Consider the following 19746-nt stretch of genomic DNA (forward strand, 5'->3'; position numbering starts at 1 on the left):
TCTGAAACAAAATGTACAAAATAAAGATTTTGCATGTAAAACTTTGTTAGTCGATGTTCACGCATTGGTTAACGAATCAAAATGGTCAGTTGGAGAATGAGAGGGCTGAGTGAAGCTATAAAATGTCGCTTAACGTACTCCGCTCAACGCTAGCTACCATGTCATGTCTGGCCTTCTTGCCGTGCAATAGTTGGGTAAAAAGAAATTAGTTAGACTAAACACTAGACTACTAATTCAGTTGACTCATAACTAAAATAGCGTTAACCAACCGAATTAGTAACGCCGATTCGTTAACCCGGGTTTTCTAGCTAAACAACGTTTCCTAGTTAGCTATGTTAGCTAACTAGCTAAAGCGTAAACCCCGGCTGGCCAGGTTACCGTTTCTTCAAACTTTCCGCAAAACGGCAGAAACAAAACGCGGTGCCGCGGCATAACTTTCCCCGTCACCTTGAGCATCAAAACGGTGTGGTTTCTAGAGATCCCGGCGGACTAAAGGCAGCAGTTTAAGCCAACGTAAATTAGCCTCTTCCCACAAAACCAGTCGGTCAAATCTGTTTTAACGGTCAACGGCTTTCCAGCGGGTGAGCGCGCGGACAACCCAGCTCAACTGCAAATGATGACTCATAATTATACGCCTTAGTTCCAACCACGCGATTTGATTGGACAAGAGGCGTTCCACGAGCGCTGACTTTAACGGCAGTGGGACTTTTAACTGTATGTATCGCTCCGCCGCACAGGCGTTCTATTAATAACCGTTAATTAGGCTACATTAACGGTCGTTATCAATATCAGATTGTAACAAACTTGCGCGGTAAAGGTGGATACATTTCCACTAATAGCATCTGAGTTAAGTTACGAATGGTCGTCAGAAGAGGACAACGTTTGTGTTCTGGTTGCCTGGCAACGTTCCAAGTTCAAGAGCGCCGTTGCGGAACTATTTGTTGGCGGAGCTAAATAAATAAACAAGTCATCGTCTGTTGTCGCTTATTACTGTTAACTGTTAAATGGCGATTGTGCCGCTGTTCTTGCTGATATTCAGTATAACAGCGCCCCCTCTGGTGGGGTACTGCTTAAATACAGGGGTTAAAGTGGGATTTGGTAAGTGGGGGATCTCTGTATTAGAGAGGTGGGCAAAAGTGCGGGAGTGATAGGTAGCTAGCTAACGTTAGGCTAGCTAACCACTGGTCCAGTAGTCCCGACGTTAGCATTGTTAGCTAATAATAGCTACCGGTAGCTAACGTTTGCTAGCTAGTTAGTTAATTGAATGAAAATATTGCATGGCCAGAGCTAAGGTTGGACAAACATAACTAGCTAGCTACCGGTAACGTTACTGGATGCTACCGATAGTTAGCTTGCCTAGCAGCATTCAAACAACTAGCCAGCAACGTCAGCAACTAGCTAGCAACGTTACCGGGTGGAAGATAGCTAGTTAGCTAGCTAGCTAACGTTACGTTCGCTAACGTTAGTTGCTTGAATGAAAACCACAGCAGAGCTAGACAAAACTATTGGAAATACTATTGGAAATACACTGAAGATACTCACTCTTTATGCTCCCCCAGTCCAGGATAATAGTGCAGGTAGCAGGTTGACGCTCTCTCGAGTCTTGTCTGCCTGGTGCGGTGAACTGACCCTGACCCGTGAGTGTGAAGACAGTCTCCTTTGATGTCAAGTCTCGTGAAGCCAGACAGCAGGCAGGTGCGGGTCACGTGAGGACGCGATATCGTTCAAACTTTTAGAAAAAGTAAAGTAGTATAAAAATAGAAGAACGACTTTATTTGCGATTTATTTTGTAATGCTTGTGAATTGGCTGCATCATGGTTTTTTGTTTTAAATTTTACTGTGACAAAAAGGTTGAAATTACTCCTGTCTACAGAGTGCCGGATCTCAGCTCCGGTTGACTTGGGGGAGGAGGAGGAGGGGAAGTGCCGGTGTCGGGATCCGGGTAGCTCCGGCCCACTTTAATCACTGCTTAAATATCTCCACCAGGCGGCAGCCGGGAGGGGGTTAAGTACTTGGTTGCGTGTGTTTGTGGCTAATCTCGCAAACCACCGGACCTATCAGCATATATTCGTTTATTGATGTAAACTAATAATAAGACACGTTAGCCCCTAGCTAATGGGTTTGACCCTTTAGCCGAGCGGTTAGTGATGTCGCCTTGTGGTGCAGTACACCTCGTATCGAATCCCGCACCGGGCAAGAAAATAACCGGCTATACATGTGTTTATTAAGAGAAACGACTTTTTAACCCCGGCTACAAATCTAGCCACACTGTTAAAACGAAACATAAATAAATGAATGAATCGCTGTGGTGTGGCGTGACGAGCAGAAGGGGGCAGTCTGTTCGGTGCTCAAATAAAAATGACCCAACGTTGACAACAAAAGCGCAGCTGTTCAATAAACTAAAGGTCATAACAGTAAACTATAACAACACGAGTTCATCCTGTTCAGCCTCTACATGGGAATTAATAAATAATACGCTCACCTCCTCAACTCAAAACCCAGCCCACCGTTTAGATTTGATTAACGACGTTAACGGCAGCTGTGCTCGTGAGTCGCGCTCATCATCTCGACAAGCATGATTGGCTGGAAAGACGTCACGTGAGAGGAATGCGTAAACACAGACGTAGGATCCAAATATTACTTATACTATTTATGCATACATACTTTAGCGTGCACGAATAAGTAGGCACGTTAGCCCACGGCTAACGGGTCGGACCCTTAAGTCGACTGGTTAACGTTGTCGCCTGTGGTGCAGGAGATACGGGTTCGCGTCCCGACTGTAGCGGTTCCCGCAGCTCTCCCCCCCCCCCGAATTTAACATGTTCAAGATCATACAATATAACACAAAACGTTAACACTCTTCAGCTGCATTGTGGGTAATATGCAAATACCCACTCCCAGCAGGAACCCTCCAATAGAATTCACCACAATACTATTCATACATACATACTATTTTACTGTTGGGAAATTAATAGACTGATTACAACCACGAATACTATGTGTCACACAAATATGAAATTATCGTACATCATGGCAGTGGCGGGTCTAGAACATTTCAAATGGGGGGGCAGGCTGGGGCCACATGCGATTTTAGGGGTACCAAATATATTAAATACAACTGTTACATACCACCACCACCCCTATAGGTTCGGTTCTCCAAAAGACAAACGATAGACGTATAACAATAAACACATGAATATTCATTCGGTGTTAATGTACATTTTATTTATCACTGCCCATGAATTACAGTTTCCCCTCTTTGGGAATAATTGTGGGATGAAAACAGATAAAAATGCAATGGCAATTTCATGAAAAACATTGCCTTTTTAATGTACCAAAATTGGTATAGCTGAGTAGGTTTTGAAATCATGAACATGGCTCACCTGTTGCAAAGGAGTAACGTTACGAGAGACAGACTTTGGTATCACCGCTCACACCCAGGCGGTCTCAGTCGGCGCCAAAATCCAGTTGGTCCGTCACCTAAATGTTTCGACTATACAACATGATTTATTTTCTGTTTACACATTTATTAATTTTCTGCCTTACGAAAATATTCGCCACAGTTAGGGGGGCAGGGGGGGTCCAGACTTAGTATTACAGGGGCAATCGCCCCCTTGCCCCCCCCCCCCCCAGAACCGCCACTGCACTCTGCTATTGCAACCCATATTGTGGTCAGAGGGAGTACATCCAAATGAGCACTGCACTAGTTAGTGAAATAAACAGCGTCTCTCTCTCTCCTCGCCACGCTCCACGCACAAATCTATAATGAACTATAAAATACAACGCAGATAGCGAACCTGTAAGGGGTTCAACCTTCTCATGATTTCCATGTGTGTGATGTTACATGTAAACAATGACTATGATCCATCCATACATACACACCTGTTTAATCCAATTCAGGGTGGTGGGGGGCTGGAGCTGGGTGCTATATTGTGGTGCCTCTATTGGATGTTGCTCACAGAAATCAAATATTTGTTTCCTCTGCCTGAGATGAAATTGAGGGAACACTACGGTTGACTCGTTGCCAAAGACAAGTTTATTTACGTTTCAGACACATGCACATATACAGTTCGACACATCCTGCAGCACAGGAATGCGCTTCAGAAATGGTTTTATTTACTCACATATCAGTATAAATCTATCATGAACCAAAATGTAAAAAAAAAAAGGGAACCTAGGATATTTGGTTGAGGCTAGTTGGGGTCCCTCCAACACAACTCAATTTCCTGCCTTTTTAAAACGCCTGCAGTTGGCACGTGCACATTTTATGGAAGACAAGTATTGATTGTGTTAATCGATCGTGTGTTTCTCGATGTCCTCCGTAGTGGAAGTCCGATACGGTGGGTGATCTTTTGTCCCACCACAATACCGCAAGAGACAAATCGGTGACAGATGAAGAGAGAATCCGTGCCAGACTCTGGCAGGACTGAGAGGTACTTCATTTCCTCCCCTGTAATAGATGAGCCGCCTGCCTGCAACAGCAGCAGTGTGAAGAGCACCGGTCTGATATGAGCAGCAGGTCACATAAATGGGAACTTCTGAAACTGGCATAAAGGAGGACTGTAAAAGGTCGTCGTGTCGTGTCTTCATGGCTGGACAGTAAGCCAGAATCTCATCCCACTACTTCAATGTCAAGATACTTGTGGGTAAGGAGCTAATTTTGTCCGCAAAAAGATGTAAAGACAGAGAGAAAATAGGGTTTATTTGCAAAAAATGGCAGATGCACATAGGCAAGGTTGGGTACAGACAGGACATGTCTCCATCACACTTTTATAAAAATGTCTTTGTAAATGGTATTATGCTAAGTTTGTCAACACGTTTCTTTATCTTTATGCAAATATCTCAAGTAAGCGTGGTCGCCTCAGCAAGAAGGTCCTGGGTTTGAACCTCGGGGGTTGTCCAACCTTGGGGGTCATCCCGGGTCGTCCTCTGTGTGGAGTTTGCATGTTCTCTCCGTGTCTGCTTGGGTTTCCTCCGGGTGCTCCGGTTTCCTCCCACAGTCCAAAGACATGTAGGTGTGTGGGCCGCCCTGCTGTGCTGGCCTGGAGGCCTGTCCAGGGTGTCTCCCCACCTGCTGCCCGATGACTCCTGGGATAGGCTCCAGCATCCCACAACCCTGATTGGGATAAGTGGCTTGGATAATAGATCAGTTGCATTTGGACAAGTAATGTAGTGCCTCAAGTTGGGATAGTGTTGTCCAGTGAAATCAAAATTCAACGGAGTGGGGCCAGACTGATCGCACGCTAACATGAAAATGATGTGAAACATAACGGAGCGAGATTTGTGTCTGCCACTTTTCAGAAAGAAAGCCGCTTTATTTTTTCCATTGTGTTCTAACAATGAATTAGTTCTCTACGTTTAACCCATCCTGTTGTGTAGGAGCAGTGGGCAGCTGCAGCGCCCGGGGACCAACTCCAGTTCTTTTTTTCCTATTGCCTTGCTCAGGGGCACAGGCAGGAGTATTAACCCTAACATGCATGTCTTTTTGATGGTGGGAGGAAACCGTAGCACCCGGAGGAAACCCACACAGACACGGGGAGAACATGCAAACTCCACACAGAAAGGACCTGGGACGGCCTGGGGTTCAAACCCGGGACCTTGTTGCTATGAGGCAGCAGTGCTAACCACTGGGCCACCGTGCTGCCTTTCCAAAGTAAATTAACACCTATGGTGCAACACATCATGAAATATGGAAAAAGATATGCAATATGTAGTGCTTATTTTGTAATGTAAAAACTCAATCATGGTTAATTATTTTCAAACAGGTGAAACAGAGACTAAAGATCACACAGAAGCATTTGTGCTCATGTTGAGCGGAGAAAGAGATTCTGATTTCTTACCTCCTGGTCTACTGGTGGGATGATAAACAACGCCACAGAGATCAGCAGCCGCTGCCACAAGTCCTCATGTTTAAGGTAGACCATCTTCATTTGGCAGGACATTCTCAGTGTTCACAGACCACACAGACTCCAAATGTGATTCAAGGTTATTGTCTCAGAAATTGAAATGGTTTATTTTTGTTGGTTTGAAGTCTTACAACACGATCAGCGGCATGACAGCAGCATCAAGTATAGGGATGCATTTTTCAGTGCCTAGTAACCCCCCCCCCCCAATAGTACACCACACCGCCCCTCCCTCCCTTGAGTGGGCCAGTCTGCGTCATTTAACTCCTGGGTTGAAAGTGACTCCCACACTCACCATGATCCCCTGCATTCCCAGTACGCAGTCTGGCACCCCCATAGCCCCTGCAAGTAAAAGTCCCAGTCCACTGAGAAAGAGAACGCGTGTGTGTATATGAGAGCATTAAAGTTGCACACAAAGTACAATAAACCTCATGATGAAGTTCATAAACCGTAAAAAACATTTGTTGTCTCTCTCAGAAAAAAAAGCCCCTAGCATGGCAGATGGTTGAATTGGATGCGAGTCTATGAATGGCGATGCTAATGTTGGATAACAATAGGATTGGGTATCATTTGGATTTTATCTTCTGATTCTGCTTACTGAATCCGGGTTCTGATTTCTAGGCTAGCTTGAAAAAAAAGTTTCAAAAACAAAAACCAGTATCTCAGCATAGTATTTGAGTTTTAGGACCGTGGTCCTCTCCCTGCAACATTAAACTCAAATTAGTACACATAGATATTACCACCCCTCAGAATCCTAATTCCAATTTTACCATCATAGAATACAGCACAATACATAAGCAATAGCAGGATGTAAATTAATATCATGTAAATAGAAGGATATTGATAATGTAATTTGCCAGTGAAGGCAACTCAATGGTTAAAAGGAATGTAACCCCTTCACGAGACAGCTTGTCACCGCTCGGGAACTTCCTGTCACTCTCCAGGCTCATCTGTCCATTCATTTGCAATGGTGACTGGAGTTTCCCTACCGGGAGCTCTCTCTCTGGGGAACTGGAGGAGGTGAACTTATATCTAACGGAAATATATCCAAAGGAGCTGAATCAAGTGCAACTGGACTTGGAAGTCCAGTTGCACTTGATTCAGCTCCTTTGGATAACCATGACCTGGATGAATGAGAACATTCACTGACATGTAACGGAAATATAGACTATGTATATCTAACTCGCCATATAAAAATGGCTTGTATATTGTTGTACCATAGTGTGAGTCACTAAAACTGCTAGTTCTAGCTGTATCTGGGTTGTTGTGACGACTTGAATTGGGAGAGCAAGTGAAAACGGGGCATTCTCTCCAGTTTGCACTATGCTGCAGGTAATATTTTACCATGGTGTTTTGACGCTTCTGCGGCGGGCGCCAGGTTTATAAGATCAATATTTTAATATTAAGTCTGCTATTCCTAGGCCCCCCCCTTCCTCCCATACAGTTTTCATTCTTTGTTTCCTCGTCCGTTTATTATTTTTATTCTAAGTTGCCTTCAATATGTACAGCCAAGAAATACAAGCTCCAGTGGTGTAAATTCATTTCACTCCTTGCCTCTAGATGGCGATAACGACCAATAGATGGCAGAGTGACCCTCTAAGAGCAGAACGTGAGCGAGTGTTCCTCAGTCGTGAACAACTTCCTGTTCGTGTGCCTGTCGGCTGCCGTTATTCCGGTACAATCTATAATGTCTTTCTTTTGTTATTTAAAGTTACGAACCGGAACGTTTTCAGATTAAAACACGGGGCATCTGATCACCTCTTCTGCCATCAATCGGCACCCGTTACACCCCCCCTCCCTTGCATGAAATGATCCTACTGCCGCGTTGCCGTTTTTATCTAGTAAAGCTCAGAGCCGCACGTTAGTCGCGTCTTAAACGGTCCGCCTGCTGCGTCGACGCATGACGTGACCAGCGAGGAAGACGCCGCGTGACGTCACAGCTGTTGGGTACACGTGTTTATGGAACGTTCTCACAGCCGGATAAGCAGCTTCGAAACTCACATTTCTGCACAAATACCTGTTTTTTTGTGTGTTTTTTTTTTTTTTTAATTTGGAACCGGTTCCAAGTCATAACCAGTCGTCCACACCCAACACTGCTTCACAATACAGTATTGACAGGAAGGATTCACGTCTGTTTTGCTGAAAGTTGCTGTACAGTTGTATATCAGCCGCGCATTGCTGCTCTGGGAACAATTGAATGAACAGCAAAAAGTGCGACTTCAGCTGGAGCAGGGGACTTAGACGTTCTCCTCCAACATCCTTGTCCCGGCCACCTCTTTGGCAGCGTTGTCCAAATTCGACTCCTCTTCTCCTCCTTCCGCCTTGACCCTCTTCTCTTCCTCCTTTTTCTCTTTGCCCAGTAGTCGGTAGTTAAGTCCCATCCCGAGGAACAGGAACACGCTGGCAACAATAAGGACGATGCCACAGCCCTGGTAGGTGTACTTGTAATCGTTGTAGACATCTTTGAACTTTCCTGCGAAGGCGAAAAGAGCTTATTGTTAAACACCTTTTCCAACGTGAACACTCAGCGACACAAACAGATTGATATATGAAGTCAGTGGTGAGCTACAGCAACATGCCGACAGCAGTTTACTACGTCGAGGCTATTTTTTTTTCTTATATTGAACCAACTTCATTCCAAGTCGATGCTATCTCAGTGATCAATAAAACTGTCCGTCAAACAGACAGGCGAGCAAAACGTGTTCAGTTCAAGTGTTTTATCAAACGATAAGCTGTGCTCTCCGCTCCCCCTGCTCCGAAGGCAATTTGGAAAAAACAAAACAAAAACACGTGCTTCACACAACAACAAAAAACAGGTGTGAGCGTGTCATCTGTGCGTGCGCGTGAGAGGGGGGGGGGGCGGCGGCGCGCGAGCGTGTCTGTTCCCCTGCAGCAGACGAGTCGCAGGCATCCGTTCGAGGATTGGTGCGTGACGTCACCACCACGCGGAAGCGCTTGTTCGCTACACATGGTTTGCGTACGTTTCTTACATCTCTTGCGGTGTCTGCACGTTTTTTCTTCATTCTGGAGGATGAAAGGTTTTCAATTGTAACGTTTGCCACTTATTGTAAATTTATCGTTTGAATAAAAATAATGATAAAAAAAAAACAGGTCCGTGTACGGCGGTGACGTTACGTACTGAGCGTTATTTTAGGCTCCGCTGCGACCGAGTTTCAGAGCTGTTTGGGGGGAAGTGAAGCTCGTGCGGACGCTGCCGCGCTACCTGAGCAATAAAACAGCGGCGCTACCGAAAAGCCACTGTGACGTTTATGACGGCACGTGGCGCTTCTTTTGTTGTAATTTGATGTTTGATTTTTATCCATTACGGGCTGTGGCGACCCCTAACGGCAGCAGCCGAAAGTAGGAGTAGATTTTATCCATTGAGGGGCGCTCTTGATTCATTTTTGTTGTAAGTGGCAATAGAAAAGAAGAAATCCCGGAAAAAAGTGGGCTAGTGTTGTGTAGTGGTTATAGGGATACACAATTCCCCTTATTGAGCCAGTAGGAACGTTTGTTTACAGCTGCTGTTTTCTCGGTTCGTGTTTACAGTGACACACTTACGCTGCGCGGGTTTTTTTGTGGTTGTTGTAATGGTGGAAGGAATAAATGGTGCACGTTGTGTAGCCGAAAGAGAAAGTTGTCACGACTCCTGATTGAGCTCCTCTACAATAATGTAACCGGTTATGTTCTTGCCCGGTGCGGGATTCGATACGAGGTGTACTGCACCACAAGGCGACATCACTAACCGCTCGGCTAAAGGGTCAGACCCGTTAGCTAGGGGCTAACGTGTCTTATTAGTAGTTTACAATAGCTTGGATAGTTGAGATTGCCAAGCAAACATTACATTGCTGTTTGGAATTTGAGTTTAGAACTTTGCAGCTACTGAGAAATGTAGTTAAAGTAGTAAAGTAGCGGCACTTGTGGCAACGCTACTTGCCAACACTGCGGGGACGCACTTTTGTGTTCACTGCTCGTTCACTCACCAAGTAACGGGGGCCCCAGAAGCACAGGGCCGCACTCCACTATTGTGACCAGTCCGACTGCACTGGAGAAGCGCTGCGCTCCCACCAGGTCCATCAAAGTCTCAAACAGCACGGAGCTCAGCCAGCCAAACGCAAAACCAAAGAAACAGGCGTAGACCACGAAGCCAACATAGTCCTGTGATAACGGGGCCAGAACATGGCACACGCCGTTGTACAGCACCGAGGCCGCGAAAAAGTATTGTATTCGTGGCCGGACCCACTTTGTGTTGGCCACAAGGCCCATGGACGGCCGTGCAAACATGTCGATGAAGGCCAGCACGGACAGCAGAAAAGCAGCCTTCTCCTTCGAGATGTCCTTACTCTTGGCATAATTGCTAAGGAACACTAGTGGAGCGAAGAGGCCAAAGAACATGATGACGTTGCCCATGAGATAGAGCAAAAAGCCACGGTGCTTAAACAGGGACAGGTCAATGAAGCTGTTGATGGTTTGTGACACGGTCTTCCTCTCTGTGCTTTCGGCTACGGGTTGGGCTTTCGGTCCGATGGGTCGCATGAGAGAACCCGCGACACAACAATTTAGGAGCAACCCCCCCAGGATCAGAAAACTCCCCCTCCAGCCGAACTGGTCAAAGAACCAGCTGTTGAGAGGGGCCAGGGTGGAGAGAAAGACTGGGCTGCCGGCCATGGCAATTCCATTAGCTATGGGACGCCTCTTGTAGAAGTATTTCCCGATCATCGTGAGGGAAGGGTTGAGATTGAACGCTAACCCCAAACCTGTGAAAAATAAAGATAAAAAGTTAGCAATTGATGGAAGCCAGTTTACAGTTTTATCCGTCAGATATGGTTCGGGTTTAGGAATAGATTGTTTTATTCCCATGTTGGCATAACAAAGTTGAGATTGAGTATTTCTCAGTCCTGAAAACAAAAAAATTAGATGGTGTTAGAGTTTAATAAGAAATTACAGAGGTGCGTGACAATAGTCGAGTCAAAATTAGATACCTCCCACCACCCCGATACAGAAGTACAGGGCTTCAACTGAGTTGCAGAAAGAGGCGGCGATGAGGCCTGATCCGGATAAGCATCCCCCCAGCATCATAACAGGACGACTCCCATATTTGTTAACCAGTATGCTGCTGATGGGTCCTGAGGAGTGTAAAACCACACACACACACACACACACACACACACACACACACACACACACACACACACACACACACACACAGTGCATGGTGAAAGGTAGATATATATATATATAAACAAAAAAACAGAAACGTCTTTATGCGTGCTCAATAATCCAGGTAAGAAAAATCAGAAAGTTGAATCAGTCCAGTAAACAGGAGCAGAATCAGTTTCAACTGTCACGGCACAATTCCTCACTTGACCACCAGAGGGCATCAGCGCCACAGCTCCGGTGACTTCATACAACTTCTGCAATCAATTTTGTCAATGCTGCACTGCAGCAGATATGCTCTCATACCATTAATAATGCAATTTGTCATGAAACATGAAGATAGCAATAGAAGAATCGTGTATTGTGGTTCCAAAATTCACAAGTTTTAGACAGAAATCAATAGGCAGGTAGATTCTCCTTAATGAGACCCTAAGCGCTTTTAAAACAACCACTCATTATACCCCTTTGTCAGACCTGTTTGGTGTGTGTGTGTTTGTCATTATAGTAGTGATCAGTAGAACAACAGCAATTGAGGGCTTAACCATCTGTTCTTTCAACGACTTCCTGTTCTTTGTTATATGGCCGCGTTACACACGCCTACACAGAGTGAATGTGGCAGCAAACCAGCAAACATCAAATCATCTTGCTTGTACCTTGGATCCAACCTCTGCTGATAAAATCACGATGATTTGTAAACACACACCTTAAACAGAGGGAAGGGTTCAGGTGGCAGAACGCCATCTCTTTCCATGGCTAATAATAACGGACCAGGATGGGAATGAGGATCCATGTGGAAGATGCCTCTGCCTCGCTGCCAAATCTCTGTGCTGCCCAATGAAGCTAAATGGAATCTGACAGTTTTTGTTTAGGGGTTGTCCAGACTCATTTGCCAGCACGGGCTGAGACAAAGGGTTTTAGTTTGAAATGCAGACGGGCTCCAAACTAACTATGAGTTCTTTCCGTCCGCCGTGCAGGGGAGACTTGCTCAGGATAGAAAGGCTGGATACCAAACCAATGCATAATGTTATGAATGTAATGATTCAAACACTGCATGAAACGTAGACAGCAGTGGGTGAGTAATGAACTTCTCTGGAAGATGAGCTCAGGAACAAGGACCTACTCAGGCTGTGGCATAACTGAAATTTCTTATACTTTAGTATTTCTTTCCACCTTTGAAGTACAAGTTCTGCAGTGAGACGAGGGGACATCCGCTGACGGGTGACAAATTGAAGGAAAAACCAACGTAAAGTGTCTTGGTGAGGCGTTGGTCCACCACGAGCCTCCAGAACATCGTCAGTGCTCCATGTCATAGAATCTACAAGACTCTGAACTCTACCGGAGGGGTGGACACCATTCTCCCAGAAGATAGTCCCTCATCTGGGGTTTTGATGATGACGATGGTGGAGAGCGCCGTCTAACACATCGGTCCAACATCTCCCATAGGTGTTCAACTGGGTTGAGATCTGGTGACTGTGAAGGCCATAGCAGATGATTTACATCATTTTCATGCTCATCATCAAACCATTCAGGGACCCCTCGTGCCCTGTGGATGGGGGCATTGTCATCCTGGAAGAGACCCCTCCCATCAGGATAGAGACGTCTCATCATTGGATAAAGGTGACCACTCGGAATAACTTTATATTGATTTGTAGTGACCCTTCCCTCTAAGCCTCTAAGAGGACAAGTGGACCCAAACCACGCCAGGAAAATGCCCAGCCCACAACCGGACCCCCTCACTGTAGGGGTCAATCATTCAGGTCTTTCCTTTCATTTGTCAAGCTTATGTCCATTAATAACCAAAAGCATGACTGTGTTGGCACTATTCAATGGAAAGAGGGGTACTGACTCTTTTTCAAGGGTGTAAAACTCACTGGCGTTCTCCGGTAATTAGAAGAAGGAAAGGTCGGAGGTTAAGCCTGCACAGTCTTGAAGTCGTCATGTGGTACCGCGGACGGATCCAGGACTAAAATAACAAACACCACATTGTTTTAAAGAGAGAAAGGCTAAGACGACAGATCAGAGAATCGGTGTGACCCACGTAGCTCTAGCCGGCACTGCGTCTGATGGCGCGGTAGACCCGGGTCCTCCTTGTTTTGTAAGGGCTGAGCGTAAACAGTAAGCAGCATTGATTCTCGTGAGGGGGACATGGCATTTACATAGTAGGATTATGAAGGCTTAGCTCACTTTCAGGACAAGGCATCCTTTTTTTACTCACCTCTGCTCCTTATTCCAACAACTCTTCAGTCCGACAGCTCCCATATCTGACTTTGCAGCAGACACAGCACACAATGCACAAATCCTTCATAGAATAAACCAGACTAAAATAAAATGAACTATAATCATATCAAGTAGGAGAGGACTCATATTGGCCTAGCGATCCCTACACCATGGCGGCTCTGAGCCGCTCACACACACACACACACACACACACACTAGTCCACATGGATTCATGTGCTCAACTAAGAGACTTTTGGCAAAGATGGATAGATAAATATATAAGTTACACACTGAAAGTTTAGAGGAAATACTTTTTACAGCCTGATCTCACAGAAATACGTGAAATGACCACGACCTTATAGTGCCTTAGTTATGATTTTTTGTTCTCTAGAAACCCTAACCCTAACAAAGGACAAAATGACAAAGGATCCTAATTGACTTTCCACTGGCATGGTTTCCGTGGTGCCAGCACGTAATTGTGCCACCACGGAGATCATGTTGACCTTTTACTACAAGGAGCCATAGTTTCTATACATAGGATGGAAACACAGCCATGGTATGGAACAGTATGGAAACACAGCCATGGTATGGAACAGTATGGAAACACAACCATGGTATGGAACAGTATGGAAACACAGCCATGGTTATGGAAACACAGCCATGGTATGGAACAGTATGGAAACACAGCCATGGTACGGAACAGTATGGAAACACAACCATGGTTTCCATACATAGTATGGAAACACAGCCATGTTATGGAACAGTATGGAAAACACAGCCATGGTATGCAATAGTATGGAAACACAGCCATGGTTTCCATACATAGTATGGAAACACAGCCATGGTATGGAATAGTATGGAAACACAGCCATGGTTTCCATACATAGTATGGAAACACAGCCATGGTATGGAACAGTATGGAAACACAGCCATGGTATGGAACAGTATGGAAACACAGCCATGGTATGGAACAGTATGGAAACACAGACATGGTATGGAATAGTATGGAAACACAGCCATGGTGGCCGTGTTATACCGATCCTCTTTACGAAAGCAGTTTCCTACAGCCTTGTGACATTAAGAATGGCGCCCCTGGTCCTGAACTTGTTGGCGATGGGAGCTGACAGAGCCCTCGTGTCTTTGTTGAGGGACAGGCAGAGCTCCTCTGAACCTTGCCTGAGTGTCATGCAGACAAAAAGTGTGCCATCACCATCATCACCCCCCCCCCCCCAAAACGCCTGCCTGGATGGAGCACACTGACATCACCCGGCGTTCATCTCGTTGGTAAAGGAACCAGAAGAAGCCCGCCGTCGACCTTTCGCCCTCATCCTCGTGTGTCACAGAGAGGACGACATCCATCTGTTGTAACGGACACGCCGTGCCAAAACCCCCTCACGTACCCCTGAGTCAGATGCCGCTGCACACAGCTCGTCCACAGAGGGACAGCAGACTCCATTTGCCTCACCTCATAAATTTTGGAAAAGGCGAGCTGGTGGAGGTTTGTGGTCTCGGGGTGCTTGTGTTTAGGATGTTGCTGGTCATATTTTCTTGCACTCGCTTCATAATTACAGGAGCTGAAGTGACTTTCCTCCTTCAACGTGAAGCGCTTTGGGTGTCTAGAAAAGCGCTATATAAATGTAATGATGATGATGATGATGATTATTAAGAATTTTAATAAGGAATTTTCACTTAACAGGAAAAGAAATCTTAAAAAGCTTCATTTGACTTTTTTTCAGAAAAAAGTGCTATTATCATGACACAAGTTCACTTTCTTTTTTGTTTTTTTGGCTCCCCCCCTCCCTTTTTCTCCCCAATTATATCTGGCCAATTACCCCACTCTTCCGAGCCGGCCCGGTCGCTGCTCCACCCCCTCACCTGATCCGGGAGGGCTGCAGACTACCACATGCCTCCTCCGACATGTGGAGTCACCAGCTGCTTCTTTTCACCTGACAGTGAGGCGTTTCACCAAGGGGGACGTAGCGCGTGGGAGGATCACGCTATTCCCCCCAGTCCCCCCCGGAACAGGCGCCCCGACTGACCAGAGGAGGCGCTAGCGCAGCAACCAGGACACATACCCACATCTGGCTTCCCACCTGCAGACACGGCCAATTGTGTCTGTAGGGACGCCCGACCAAGCCGGAGGTAACACGGGGATTCGAACCGGCGATCCCCGTGTTGGTGGGCAACGGAATAGGCCGCCACGCTACCCGGACGCCCCAGGTTCACTTTCTTGAAACAAGCAAAACCATTCGCCAGTGGGGAAAGAACACTTTGCTTGCAATATCTTGAACTAGGTAAGAGTGGGTTTACCTGGCGGTGTGCATGCAGGAAACAGGAAGCTGCTGTGCTTACGGGAAGTGTACCAATCAGAGGAAACAGGAAGTGTACCAATCAGAGGAAACATGTCGCTCAGGAGGATTTGATCTACTATCTCAGGCTAGTCCGAGCACAAATACCTTCAGTGATCAGGACTAGCAAACAGCACTCTGAGCTGGCTCAGGTGCCATGGCCCCATCTGTAAAGCGACATGAGCGTGTCGGCGCCGTGGCTCACCTCCAGCGTACATGACGGCCAGCATGATGGAAGAGATCCACGACACCTGGCTGCTGGTCACGTTGAAGATGACCTCGATCTCTTTGAAGAAGACCGTAATGGATTTGGGGAAGGCGTACGAGAAGCCGATGGAGATGAAGGCCCCGACCACCACCACCCACCCCCAGCCGCCCTCGGGTGGGGTGTAGCCCTGAGGACCACCGATGGCAGGCGGCATGTTTTCCGCTGGCCGGATTCCCCCTCCTGTTTGCACGCGCCGCGCTGATGTGGAGGCCTGTTGGATGAGGAGAGAGCAGAGCAAACGGTGAGAAACAGGCGGTCTCCCCCTTGTAATCCAGGGACACGTTTTGTTTGAGGCCCATCGAGACCCGCTGTTCACGTTTCCTGAGCCGGCACACCTTCGGACAATGACTCGCTGCCGTTCCAGACTTCACAACATGAAAATCCTGGAGCTTCCTGGACTCATCTCCTTCCTTTCCAGCACTACTACTAGCACTACTATGATTACTAGTATTACTATTACCACTAGCACTACTACTACTACCACTACTATGATTACTAGTATTACTATTACCACTAGCACTACTAATACTACCACTACTATGATTACTAGTATTACTATTACCACTAGCACTACTACTACTACCACTACTATGATTACTAGTATTACTATTACCACTAGCACTACTACTACCACTACTATGACTACTAGTATTACTATTACCACTAGCACTACTAATACTACCACTACTATGACTACTAGTATTACTATTACCACTAGCACCACTACTACCACTACTATGATTACTAGTATTACTATTACCACTAGCACTACTACTACTACTACCACTACTATGATTACTAGTATTACTATTACCACTAGCGCTACTACTACCACTACTATGACTACTAGTATTACTATTACCACTAGCACTACTAATACTACCACTACTATGACTACTAGTATTACTATTACCACTAGCACCACTACTACCACTACTATGATTACTAGTATTACTATTACCACTAGCACTACTACTACTACTACCACTACTATGATTACTAGTATTACTATTACCACTAGCGCTACTATTACTACCACTACTATCATTACTAGTATTACTATTACCACTAGCACTACTATTACTACCACTACTATGATTACTAGTATTACTATTACCACTAGCACCACTACTACGATTACTAGTATTACTATTACCACTAGCACTACTACTACTACCACTACTATGATTACTAGTATTACTATTACCACTAGCACTGCTACTACTACCACTACTATGATTACTAGTATTACTATTACCACTAGCACTACTATGATTACTAGTATTACTATTACCACTAGCACTACCACTACTATGATTATTAGTATTACTATTACCACTAGCACTACTACTACCACTACTATGACTACTAGTATTACTATTACCACTAGCACTACTAATACTACCACTACTATGACTACTAGTATTACTATTACCACTAGCACTACTAATACTACCACTACTATGACTACTAGTATTACTATTACCACTAGCACTACTAATACTACCACTACTATGACTACTAGTATTACTATTACCACTAGCACCACTACTACCACTACTATGATTACTAGTATTACTATTACCACTAGCACTACTAATACTACCACTACTATGATTATTAGTATTACTATTACCACTAGCACTACTATGATTACTAGTATTATTACTATTACCACTAGCACTACTACTACTACTATGATTACTAGTATTACTATTACCACTAGCACTACTAATACTACCACTACTATGATTACTAGTATTACTATTACCACTAGCACTACTACTACTGCTACTACGATTACAATTACCACTAGCATTACTACTACTACTACTACTGCTACTACTGTGCAGTTACATTCTTGTACTGATAATATTTTAGTTGGAAATGATCTGTTCCGTAGATATATTTAATCTTCCCCCCTAGAGAAGGGTTTCATACAGCCTCATGTTAACACAATATTTAACTGCATCTCTTTATGGAAAAGGTGTATTCATCAGTTAAAGTAAACACCCCAATCTTACATAGAACTATTACAGATTAACAGTACTGTACTGTACTGTAGCCCCCCCCCCTTAATGTAGGTACACACACACAACGTCCATGCTGAAGACGGCTATGGCTCCTGAGCTGTATGAGCGTCAGATGACAGAGTTCCAGAGCTTTCTGTGCTGTGATTAATCTGTGATGTTTAGGAAGAAGACACGTTATTATTTGTCATTGCATTTAACCCGTCCTACTGTACAGGAGCAGCGGGCAGCTGCAGCGCCCGGGGACCAACTCCAGTTCTTCTTTCCATTGCCTTGCTCAGGGGCGCAGGCAGGAGTATTAACCCTAACATGCATGTCTTCTTGATGGTGGGGGAAACCGGAGCACCCGGAGGAAACCCACGCAGACACGGGGAGGACGTGCCAACTCTACACAGAAAGGACCTGGGACGGCCTGGGGTTCGAACCCGGGACCTTCTTGCTGTGAGGCAAGTGCTAGCCACTGGGCCACCGTGCCGCGTCATCGGCTGCATAGGCCCCTTGACATCGCAGGCCCCGGTGTTTCCGTCCCGTTAGCCCGTCCACTAAGACAGTGAAAGCGGGACTGAAATGTTACAGAGCAGTTGGTCATTACGTCCGCCCTATAACACGCCGAGCCGTCCGTCTTCTTCTGAAGACGTCAGAGCTGGCCGAAAGGATCTCCTAAATCCATCCCGAAGTCAAGTAATCCCCAGAAAGCCATTTCTTGGATTTCCCCATGATCTGAAGAGGCCCCCTGCATCTTTTTTATAGACCCCCCCCCCCTGAACTCCTAAAGTGTGATGTTGTAGGTGATGAATCGGGGTCGGCCTGCAGAGTCTCACGGCCTACTGTATTGTCTACCCAGGGGAGGACATCCGGAGAGCGCATCGATCAGACCACGAACAGAAATAACGGACGCCGCGACAGCTCGGGGCTGCACCGTGTGGAGCGGGTGATGATTTAAAGCAGGGACGGGCAACGTGGTCCAGAGAGGTCCGGTGTGGGTGCAGGTCTTTGTTCCAACCAAGGAGTTACGCCCCTGAGTCTACAATTCAAGGTCCTTAGCAAAGACTATTGGCTGACTAATAGAATCAGGTGTGTAACTGCTTGGTTGGAACAAAGACCAGCACCCGCACCGGACCTTTCTGGACCACGTTGCCTCTCCCTGATTTAAAGCGTTTGCATTTTCGAGCTGAAGAGGACTTGATCTGGCTGAGGTATCGGCTCAGTGCGGCGAGAAGCTGCTGGATAAGGCAGCTGTGGGCCGCGAGTTGTGAATATTTAATGTGTTAAAGAACTTTTGTTATTGAGCTGGGATTTAAACCTGCTGCTGTAGGGTTGTAAATGTGCCACTTACCCCCCCCCCCCATCCCACCGCAGTTTAAGCGGCAGCGGTAGCGAAAAAAAAACCCCATTCTGTTTGTTTTTTCAGCGAAGCGTCAGGCACATTAAGAGGATTTTGTCACAGGTTCGACGCTGTGATTACGCTCCTATGCACGGGGAAGTCTCTCTGTGCAAATTAATTTGCTGATGCCTCCAGCCGAACATAACCAGTCGGACAGTCAAGTGTGCTATAATCCCATGACCTACGCCTGCAACACAAACACACTTCATTCCAAGTGTTGATGATGTTTCAAGGACGTCTGCGGGTCGATTGTGACGCACTGTCACGCTTCAGATGAGCAACTGACGGAAATGGACGGTTGCGCAAAATATTCAGTGGACCAGTCGGGGGTTGTCAGACGACGTCTCCTGCACAGCTGTTGCAGTTTGCTTGCAGCATTATGGGTAGAACACTCGGAAGATGGAGGCTTTATGTTTGCGTTGTACTGTAATTTACACAA

At 45.9% G+C, this 19746-nt stretch overlaps 1 protein-coding gene and 1 long non-coding RNA gene across 2 annotated transcripts in view; one reads left to right on the forward strand and one right to left on the reverse strand.

Annotated features, from left to right (window-relative positions):
* Positions 1-6915: 6915 nt before the first annotated feature.
* slc16a1a (solute carrier family 16 member 1a) overlaps positions 6916-19746 on the reverse strand; it is a 17453-nt gene continuing 4622 nt past the window's right edge. The window contains exons 3-6 of the mRNA XM_056273601.1: positions 15831-16104; positions 10886-11029; positions 9887-10660; positions 6916-8376 (exon numbers count right to left, since the gene is read on the reverse strand). Of these exons, the coding sequence (XP_056129576.1) occupies positions 8141-8376; positions 9887-10660; positions 10886-11029; positions 15831-16047 (1371 nt within the window). The 5' untranslated portion in view covers positions 16048-16104 and the 3' untranslated portion in view covers positions 6916-8140. The remainder of the gene's footprint in view (positions 8377-9886; positions 10661-10885; positions 11030-15830; positions 16105-19746) is intronic.
* LOC130107159 (uncharacterized) overlaps positions 8234-19746 on the forward strand; it is a 14416-nt gene continuing 2903 nt past the window's right edge. The window contains exon 1 of the long non-coding RNA XR_008809801.1: positions 8234-8335. This is a non-coding gene — a long non-coding RNA (uncharacterized LOC130107159). The remainder of the gene's footprint in view (positions 8336-19746) is intronic.

Source organism: Lampris incognitus, chromosome 2, assembly GCF_029633865.1.
Source record: "Lampris incognitus isolate fLamInc1 chromosome 2, fLamInc1.hap2, whole genome shotgun sequence".
NCBI classification, from domain to species: domain Eukaryota; kingdom Metazoa; phylum Chordata; class Actinopteri; order Lampriformes; family Lampridae; genus Lampris; species Lampris incognitus.